This window comes from Bubalus bubalis, chromosome 2 (genome assembly GCF_019923935.1).
Source record: "Bubalus bubalis isolate 160015118507 breed Murrah chromosome 2, NDDB_SH_1, whole genome shotgun sequence".
NCBI classification, from domain to species: Eukaryota; Metazoa; Chordata; class Mammalia; order Artiodactyla; family Bovidae; genus Bubalus; species Bubalus bubalis.
The window spans coordinates 44,721,023-44,731,874 of record NC_059158.1 but is presented as its reverse complement, the minus strand read 5'-3'; the positions used below and the strand labels follow the sequence as shown (position 1 = coordinate 44,731,874).

Sequence of the window (10,852 nt, the reverse complement as noted above, 5' to 3'; positions counted from 1 at the left end):
TTGGAGACGGAAATGGCAACCCACTCCAGTGTTCTTGCCTAGAGAATCCCAGGGATGGGGGAGCCTGGTGGGCTGCCGTCTCTGGGGTCGCACAGAGTCGGACATGACTGAAGCAACTTAGCAGCAGTAGCAGCAGCAGCAGAAAAACAAACAAAAATGAGTTCATATATACAAAGAACACATTTCTTGTTGCCCAAGACAACAAGGTGTGGTGGGCAAAATAGGAGCAGAGGATCAAAAGATACAAACCTTCAGCTATAAAGTTAAAAAGCCATGGAGATGTAATGTATAGCATGGTGACTATAGTTAATACTGTATTGTATATCAGAAAGTTGCGGAGAGAGTAGGTCTTAACAGTTCTGATCACAAGGAAAACAGTGTTGTGATCATGTATGGTGAGGGAATTTAACTGCTCATTTTGGTGATCATTTTACAATATATACAGATATTGAATCCTTACTTTGTACACTTGAAATTAATAAATTTTAAAAACTAGAGAGTATCCTTTGAGAAAAAAAATTACATTTTAGTCAGTGTCCAAATGAAAAACTACCATCCGAGGCACAAAAACATCTAGGAAGCGGTTAAATGTGTGATGGATGGATGAGACAGAGGGGCAGGCAGAAAGTCATAGTAACAGATCTTCCTACAACCTTCCCTGACAACCGCACACACACACACACACACATGCACGCATACACACACGCACGCACCCCTATTGTCTATTACCTTGTAGCAGGACTTTGCCTGGGTTTCCCGTGCTGTTTCTGTGGTCTCTTACTGTTTGATGATGTTCTGATCTTATGTATAAAGACTTCAGCCTCTTAAGTGAATGAAAAAAAATAAAAAATGAAAATAAACATAGGTGAAATCTAGTATTACTGAAAAAAACAGTATTCTGTCTGCTGCTAGCATCTCAAGAGATTTCTGCAAAATAGAAAGTAGGTTAGAATGATATGATGAAAATCCGGTTTTCTTACACAGAAAGTGGGAGGCTTCCTGGTAAACGGAGTAGATTCTGAGTGGACCCAGAAACATCTCCTAGTCCATAAAGGCACTTGTTAAAGGAGACAGTGGAGCACGAAACCACTGGTAGCTTCAAATACACACACCAGCAATTCTAGAGTTGACTCTGCACAAGTGCGGAGCCCCGCTTTGGACCTCAGAGCCCATAACTAATGGGGACAATTCTCTTTGACATGCACCTTGTTCACAAATTTCAGTTTAAAACAGATCGTAAAATGCACACCAAGCAGAAAAATATCAGGGTAGGAAAAAAAAAAAAAAAAGGGCGTTTATTGACTCCTACTAGTAGAGATCTTTTTCAGAAGTTTAATCCAAAGTGTAGGAGGTAAGCTCCATGAAACTGGAATTTTCTGTCAGAGTGTTTCTCCTTTCATTTATACAATGGAAGTTCCTTCTGCTCCCTTTTGAATCTATGCCCTTGTGTGAAAGTTGCTCGGTCGTGTTCAACTCTTTGCGCCCCTGTGGACAGTACGTCCATGGAATTCTCCAGGCCAGAAGACTGGAGTGGGTAGCCTTTCCCTTCTCCAGTGGATCTTCCCAACCCAGGGATCAAACCCAGGTCGATTCTTTACCAGCTGAGCCACAAGGGAAGCCACAAGCTTCTTTCTTTAGGATCTCTCAAAACCGTTCAAATTTTCTTGCTACAAGCTTTACTCTTTGATGATTCCTCCTATGTATGATATCCTTCTGCTCCCTTTTGAATCTATGCCCTTAGATAATTCAAAACAAGGGAGTTTTCCAGGCTTCTTACAGGTCTCTTCCTAAAAATGCTTCAGCTGGCAACTGAGGTGTCAGCTCAGGGAATTTCTCTGATGGGCTGAGACACGATAGAGAGTGAGGCGTGGACTGCTCCAACATGATTTCTTCCAGCAGTTCTCTTTAGACCACCTTCCGGGCGAGGCACCACTTGGAACAGCCACTCCTGAGGATACCCTTGGAGGAGGAGGAGGATGAAGAAAGCTCTGATTCTGAGGGCTCTCGCTCTGGCTGCCATGATGAGCCCCTATGGAGGTGAAGACATCGTGGGTGAGTGTACAGTTGAGGGGTGTGGGTTTACAATTGTGAAGAATTTTTTAAATTTTTATTTTATATTGGAATATGGTGGCTCAGGTGGTAAAGAATCTGCCTGCAATGCAGGAGACCCAGGTTTGATCCCCGGATTGGGAAGATCCCCTGGAGAAGGGAATGGCTACCCACTTCAATATTCTTGCCTGAAGAATTCCATGGGCAAAGGAGCCTGGTAGGCTGCAGTCCATGAGGTCACAAAAAAGTCCAACATGACTTAGCAACTAAACAACTATATATATATATATATATATATATATATATATATATACACATCTTCTTTATCCATTCATCTGTCAGTGGACATTTAGGTTGTTTCCATATCTTGGCTCTTATAAATAGTGCTGCTGTGAAATAAAGGTGCATTTATCTTTTTGCATGATAGTTCTTTCTGGATATATGCCCAGGAGTGGGATTGCTAGACCATATGGCAACTCTATTTTCAGATATGCATTCTAAATAACAAAGAGTTGTGTGTATGTGTTTGTGTGTGAAAGTCGCTCAGTTGTGTCCAACTCTTTGAGACCCCATGGACTAAAAAGCAATATAATGCCAAAGTATAGCATGATTTATTATAAGTATAACTTCACATTTGATTGTTTGCTTCAGAAATTTGGGTAATGTTGGTGGAAAACCTAGGAACTTAAAATAGGTTAGTCTCAGCTTGTCAACCCAAACTACCAGTCCTCTCACCTCCACCCAACAAAACTCTAAAAAGAGGATAAAAACAGATTAATTTTGGTTAATCAGCCCCCTCGGCTCCTCCATTCTGTATTCACAACACCTTCTTGAAGGTGGCTTATTCCACTAAATTTCAGATTCCTGTCCAAAACTTTGTCCTACTGTGTCATGGGCATTGACAACAGTTATTGAAACCCAAAGGGTGTTGGGGGGGTCAAGGAAAAGAGAAGAGGAATGGAATGGAATCTTCAGAACATTTCCTAATTGTGATTCATTAAGTCAACAAATATTTAGAGAGGTATCAAGCACTCCTCTGGGCATAAAACAAGATTTCTGGGAATGCCCTGGTGGTCCAGGGGTCAGGACTCCACACTTCTATTGACGGGGGACACGGGGTCAATCCCTGGTCAGGGAACTAAGATCCCTCATGCTATGTGGCACAGACAAAGAGCAACAACAACAAGTCAAGATTCCTATCCACAGGAAACTCATGTTCTTACAATCAGACAGATAACTTTTTTAAAAAAACACATTTCATAAGTAAATAAATTCCATAGTGTGGTAAGAATGAGATAGGTGCTATGAGAAGTAAGAGATTAGGTGATTAGAAATAAACTTAAGAAATAAAATTATGTAATCATTATCTAGGGCTTCCCCAGTGGCTCAGGGGTAAAGAATCCAGCTGCAATGCAGGAGACACAAGTTTGATCCCTGGGTCAGGAAGGTCCCCTGGAGGACAGCATGGCAACCCATTCCAGTAATCTTGCCAGGAGAATCCCATGGACAGAGGAGCCTGGTGGGCTACAGTCCAGAGGGTCGCAAACAGCAAGACATGACTGAAGAGAGTGAGCACACACACAAGCATTCATCATTAACTTATTTACTGCAATCTTACTATGTGCCATGAACCCTTCAAGTTACTAGGGGTACAGAGTGAATAAGACAGCATCTCAGCACCTCATGGCATGTACATCACCGTCCCTAACCCTAGGATAGAAAAGACAGAAATAGGAAGTGGTATTGGCCCAGGCCAAATATGAACCTACACTCCTCCACAGACCATTTCTCATGTGTTTTTATTTAATCCAATTCTTTCCCCTCCCCTCTATCCTGCCTCCCTGTTCTTACTTTCCTGCTTTGGCGTGGCCACGCACCAGCTGACCACGTGGGCACTTACGGCACAAATGTCTACCAGACGTACGGTGCCTCTGGCCAGTTCACGTTTGAATTTGATGGAGACGAGCTCTTCTATGTGGACCTGGGGAAAAAGGAGACTGTCTGGCGGCTGCCTGAGTTTAGCAATATCACCAAGTTTGAAGTTCAGAGCGCCCTGAGAAACATTGTCATGTCAAAAAGAAATTTGGACATCTTGATAAAAAATTCCAACTTTACGCCTGCCACCAACGGTAAGTGTGGCCTTTCTTCAAGGCATCTTCCTCGTGTTTCTGGTCTCTTTTTCCTCCCCCGGGTAGCTAGTCTTCCCCACCACACTCTAAATTGTTCTCCCTTTCTATTTCATTTCCTGGCAAATACCCAGTCCTCGGCTACAAATGTAATCTTGAAATATCCCTCCCCTAAGTTCCAAGAACCCACTCCTTGCAGTAGTTCTAAAAGAGGATATTCCCAAGCTCTTGGCCTAAGTAGCCAAGTAGTACCTCAGCCCTTGTCTCCTTTGAAGAAATAATTCAGCAAAGAGACCAAGCTTGTGAAATCAAGACAGTGTTTATTAAAACAAGGTACATGTGGAAGAGCTCATAAAAGAACTCAGAGTTTGGAATTTGTTTTTTTTTTAACGTTTTTTAATGGGCCTCAAAATCCTATGACAGATTTTTTATCAAGCTGTTTCCATTAGAAAGTACTGATTTTAAAAACTAATAACTGAAAACTGCCACACACAAAGCAAATGGTCTGTAAAAGATTCTCCTTTCCTTCTGAAGTTTTTACAATGCATTGTTATGATTAACGTTACTATTAAATGTAAATGGCGAATCACTCCAAATGGACTGAGTTGCACACAGTAGGGATGATTTAACTTGCTTATATGGGGGCAGTTTTCCGGGCTGTCTCGGGCCAGTCATCTCGCTTGTGCCCATTTTTCACCTGTCAGGGTTCATCCTGATGGGCATGCATCTGTCAGCCAAGGTGGATTCCGGCGCCAAGGTTTCTGGGGGGTTGGCAGGACATCTTCTGGGCTGGCGTCTCCTTCCTCCTTTGTCCTCCCTAGACTGAAGGCCTCTTCTGCACATGCATCAGGCTGGGAAATCCCCTTGACCACGAGAACGAGGAAGCTGTGGTCACTTTGTCTTTCACCTAATCAGGGCCCCATGCTCCTGCTGGTATCGTGTCTTGAAGCGTCAGCAGGAGACCAGTTGCAGCTGCTCAGCCCGTGGCCCATCTGTCTCCTAGCTCTCACACACCGACCCACTCTGCCCTGTGGATTCCCAGAGAGAAGAATGTGTTCTAAGCTTCATAATGACCCTAAAGAAGAGGACAGTTCAGAAAAGAATTCACAGCACACTTCAGAGGACAATTTGGCATCTGTAGATAAAGATGTCAGCACCAGTTCTGAAGTCACCGTAGATAGCGCTAATCTTCCTCATTCAGAATGTGGAAGAACCAAGGTCGAAGTTTTGGACGGTCCTGCCAGTAAAATAATAATAATAATGATCAATATATAATCTAAGAAACAGGTGAAAGTAAAGGGAGGTTATGGCTGACTGTGAAGTGAGTTTGAAGGACATAGGAAATAACACACTAACAGCTGCGGAGATTGTGCGCAGGGTGGGGGAGCCTCCCCTAAACTGATTAAGGAGCAGAAGGCACGGCTGTCAGAAATTCCAATCCATCTTTGGTCTTCATTGTAGAAATCCCTGAAGTGGCTGTGTTTCCCAAATCCTCCGTGGTCCTGGGGATTCCCAATACCCTCATCTGTCAAGTGGACAACATCTTTCCTCCTGTGATCAACATCACTTGGTTTTACAACGGACACTTTGTTGCAGAAGGGATCGCTGAGACCACCTTCTACCCCAAGAGTGACCACTCTTTCCTCAAGTTCAGTTACCTCACCTTTCTTCCCGCCAGTGAAGACTTCTATGACTGCAGAGTGGAGCACTGGGGCCTGGAAGAGCCCCTCGTCAAGCACTGGGGTACGTGCATTCCCAAACCCACGCCCTTCTCCACATCCAATCCACCTGCAGACAGTGCCCTTCTGAATCCAGCCTCTGGACTCTGAGACTGAATCAAATCCTGGAGACAGGGTTTTGGGTGAAGTAGAAAGAACAGCTTTATTTCTTTGCCAGGCAAAGGCGGCCCAGTGGACTATTGCTCTCAAAACTGTGTGTCCACACCCGGAGTGGGTAGCGAGGAATTTTATAGTAATGGCGTGATCAAAGAGGGTGTGATCAGCTCCTGAACATTATTCTAATTGGCTGATGGTGAGCCAAGAGGGAGTCAGCATCATTAACCTTCTGTTGACAGCCAGTCTGGGGTCAGTGTGGCGTGGGCAGCATATAGTTAATTTCTCCCCCAGTTGGAGATTTCAACAACTGCCAAACAGATCAAAGACAGTGGTGTGTGTATCCCTTGACGGGGAACCAGGACCCTGCCCCAAGACGGCACTACAGTTTCTTAAGTGCTCCTCCCGTGTCTCCATATCCCCTCCCTTCCCTGCATAACATCTGTTTGAGCCTGCCTCTTGAACTCAGAGAGGTCATGGAGGCTGAATGAAGCCCATTTCCTGCAAACAAGAAATGGGGAGACACAGAAAGGCTTTTGTGCACAGGAGCATCACAGGACCCTGCTCAGTATCACTTTGACCCTGTAAGTCTTTTTGTTCTCAGAGCCCGAGATTCCAACCCCTACATCAGAGCTGACAGAGACTGTAGTCTGTGCCCTGGGGCTGGCCATGGGCCTCATGGGGATCGTGGTGGGCACTGTCCTCATCCTCCAAGTCCAGTGCTTGGGTGCTGCCTCCAGACGTCGAAGGGCCATGTGAGTCATGGCCTGAAAGATGGGAAGGTAAGGATCAGATCTAGAAAGATGGCACTTCAGGCAGGGAAGGCAGGGGTGGAAAATTGGCATCCAGGATACATACATGTGTTTGAACAACTGTGGGCAAATTGGAGATGGGTTGACGTTGGGACAGAGTTACCGCCAAAATCTTGGTTTTCTCTGCTCACCGATGCTGAATGAAAAATATGGAGACAGAGTTTGGAGGAATAGAAAGATGGCTTTAGTCGGCTGCAGGAAGAACACAGCAGAACATAGCAGGCTAGTGCCCTGCGCGGTGGGGAATTGGAGGGGACCATATAGCTGGGGCTCACAGCCCGAGGTCTGTGATCAGGAACAAAGTAGTGAGAGTCTTGCATTCTTCTTTATTGTTTCAAAACAGTCAGAAATGGCTTCAGGAAGCTGGATAATTGGGTCAGTTTGTCTCTGATTTATAATCTTGCAGCCCTCTTTCTGCAATGCAAAATGCTACAAGGGGTGGTCTGCAAAGGGAGCACTGGGAAGGTAAGCACCAGGTGCAGGATGTAATTTGCATACGGTTAAGGGGAAGTAGGTACCAGATATAATTTACATAGTGTCAGGTTCGTTCTGTGAGATACAGGCTACAGTTGAGTAACAGTGAAAGGAAAGCTAGGAGTGATTAACTCTTTCAGGTCTGTTTATGCTTCTTCTCTCATCTGTTCACTGTTCCTTTTACTTGTTCTCAGGAGAGGAAAGTCTTCATTTCTGTTTTCGCTGCAACATCAGGAGCACAGGACCATCAGTCTCATGCTGTTTGGTGTTTCAGGTAATCAGTCTTTACAAGAAAAAAAGGCATGGTTCAGACTCCAGTTCCCCGTCTTGACCTTGACTGAGACGTGCTCCTTGTTCCACTTCATCACAGAGCTCCTTCCATGCCCTCCTGCCCTTCCTGCTGGGGTGGACTTTATGGAGGAATTTTCCTTCAAAGATCACTGACCCTTATGAATTCTCCCAACTTTGTCTTTGATTCATTGACTACCTGTCACAGAGAGACCTGGATTGTTCCACCCAGCCGCCTAGTTCTTGGTCACCCTAATCCAACATCTGTTCCGAACAAATAAATCTTGCATCAGGAAACTGTCTTGCTAAGTGAAGTAAGTCAGAAAGAGAAAGACAAATACCATATGATATCACTTACGTGTGGAATCTAAAATATGACACAAGTGAACCTACCTATGAAACAGAAGCAGGATCAGGAACATAGCGAATGGACTGGTGGTTGCCAAGGGAGGAGGGGAATGGGAGAAAGTTGGACTGGGAGTTTGGGATTAGCAGGTGCAAACTGGTCCATGTAGAATGGATAAACAACAGGGTCCTCCTGTGTAGCACAGGGAACTATATTCAGTATCCTGTGATAAACCGTAATGGAAAATGACCACAAGAATATATACAGATGTATGTATGTATAACTGAGTCATTTTGCTGTACAGCAGTAATTAACACAACATTGTAATTCAACTATACTTCAATAAAAAATTTTTTAAAAAGGCAAATCTCTTTCTAGGGTATTTTTGTTCAGGGTGTCTGTTTTCTCTGTTCCTAGGGCTAACTCCTGTATAAGCATGGAAGCCCCTGTGTTGGAAGGCTCATGGAAATCTCAGCTCCATGGAACCTGTTTCTCAAATCATGTTAATACCACGCAGCCAAAGTGTGAAAATGATGTTCTTAAATGGGGACCGTTTTTCCTCCCTAAACTTCCTCTTTGCTCTCTCTCTTCTTACATTTAGGTATCAATGAATGTAAAGCAAAATTTCTCCCCTCAGTGCAAAGTGTTTATATCTAACATGCAAAAAAGTGTGTGTGGTTGGGGGAGGGGGTGCCAATGTTCAAGTGTTTAATTTTAAAAGAGAAGTCTAAGTCTGTGCAAGAGACCGACATTGAAATAAAATCTTTTAAACATCAAAACTGGATTTTGAGAGTGCAAAGTCAGAAACATGGATCCGTGAAGGAGGCAGAATGATGTAAAGCTCTCCTCCCCATTTTCATCCTGATGAGACAGAAAGTCTCCAGGTAGGAATGAGACAGAGCGTAGAAGAGACAACAATAGAATAAGATAATGCTTTCTGTATCTTGGAAAACGCCCCGCACTTTCTCTTATCTGGGTTAATATCAAGAAGAAAGGAGAGACTGGCTAACAGGCCCAGAGCAGGGGCAACCTCGCTGCCCTGTAGGTACCCCCATTTAGCAATACTATAAGTACAATGTAAATGCACTCCACCCTCAAGTTCATAAATTATGTAGTTTTTTATTTTTAATGTATTTTATTTTCAGTTGTGCTGCACGGCATGGGAGATCTAAGTTCTCCGACCAAGGATTGAACCCATGACCCTTACAGTGGAAGTGAGAGTCTTAACCATTGGACACCCCAGGAAGTCCCAAAAATTAGGTTTATTAACATACTATCTTTAATTGGTGTTGTTCTATTTTATGAGACTTTGTAAATAGACTGAGATTTCAGTAATGTATTAAGACCACCTTATTTCAAATTTTTATGCAATATAATCCTTTAGTAACCACAAAATGGGCTGTTGAGAGTGCTGGGGTCCAGCCCCGGTGGATCCAGGGAATTCGAAGGGGAGACGTTGTCGGCGATCAGGAAACAATAGCTTAATTAAGTGTTAATTAGAGATATAAAGAGTAGTTAAATAGGGATAGCTCAGTGAAAAAATTCAGTGGAGAAAAGAGGCTGAATAACTTGGTTTATGTGGAAAACCAATAAAACTCCAAGACAAGGAGTTTGCACCACCTAGGTAGGCCGCAGGCATCCTCCCGTTCTCCTGAAGGAGAGGAGACACTAAGGCCTCCCTGGTCAGATCTCAGAAGCCCAAGCAAATTTAGTAGGCTTGGCGAGCCTCCACGATCCAGATGGGAATTCAGCCAGAAGGTGAGAGAAAGAACGACATGGGGAGACCAAGCTTCGGTGAGCAAGGCCCGCACTTTATTTTCCAAAGTAGTTTTTATACCTTAAGTTGTGCATAGAGGATAATGGGGGAAGGGGTAGAGTCATGCAAGGTCAGCAGTCCTTGATCCTTATCGAAGCCAGGCTTTCTTCCTGCAAACTTATCATATGCAAAAGTTTAGGTGATTTACATCATCTTCTGGCCAGGAGGCCTGTTAACATTTTATGACCCTTTCTTCAGAAAACTTATTTTTCTCCAAAGGTGATTATTCTAAAGTCAGGCGCCACCCTCCGAAAGCATTAGATAAAGTTGCATTCCTATAGGGCAAAAGAAAAGAACTAACTCAAGGGTCCAAGGTTACAAACATTAAAGCTACTACTCACATTCCTATACACCAACTATATTAATCAATACACTCCCAGGGACACAGTAGGTAAGGGATATGGAAACTTAGCAGCAAACATTGGCCTGATAAATGAAAACCCTTCACCAATATAATTTCTAATCAACCCACTATACTATACTAATAATCTTCTAACTGCTCAAAGGAATCTGTATTTAGAAAGTTTAGAACATCTCGTGCCTCTCATGGTTGGGAGGCTGTGAATGATCACATGTGGCTGGAAGAACCTGTTCAGGCAGGCTAGAGAACTTCCAAAGGAGTTTGTGAACTAAAACACTCTTGTCACGCCCAGGAACTTTATTAACTGGAGCTGTAAGTTAACTCTTTTTCAGACAGAGAGATGGTAGTGGGGGACAGCCCCCTGTAAAGTCAGAGGTGTAGGTGAGAGCACAAAGCAGTGGAGTAGGCAGACTCTGGTTTTGGGGGTAGATGCTTGAGAATTTCCAGGAGGACTCCTGAGGCTCGATCCCGCCTTTGCATATGCCAAGCCTCCTTCCTCATGACCTTTGCCATGGGCGGAGTTCCTCACACTGGCTCCCGGCAGAGAGGATCCATGAGGTAATACATATAAAACACTTAGCCTAATGGGTGTCACATGGAAAGCATCCATTATGTTACCTCTGACCGTAATTCATATTATCTGGAACCAAAACTCCAATCTCAATGTCCATACTCCAGGGGTCACATTGAGTCCTTACTGAGCAGTCTTTTTGCTTAAACTACTTAATTTTATATACATCTGTACACC

The 10,852-nt window shown here is 43.8% G+C and overlaps 1 protein-coding gene across 1 annotated transcript; it reads left to right on the top strand.

Moving 5' to 3' along the window:
* Nucleotides 1–1,831: 1,831 nt before the first annotated feature.
* On the top strand, nt 1,832–6,829 carry LOC102389605 (SLA class II histocompatibility antigen, DQ haplotype D alpha chain). Its single transcript, XM_025272044.3, has 4 exons — nt 1,832–2,052; nt 3,930–4,178; nt 5,637–5,918; nt 6,612–6,829. Exons 1-4 carry the CDS (start codon nt 1,977–1,979, stop codon nt 6,764–6,766), a joined length of 762 nt encoding a protein of 253 aa, XP_025127829.2. The 5' UTR covers nt 1,832–1,976; the 3' UTR covers nt 6,767–6,829.
* The last annotated feature ends 4,023 nt before the right edge of the window (nt 6,830–10,852 follow it).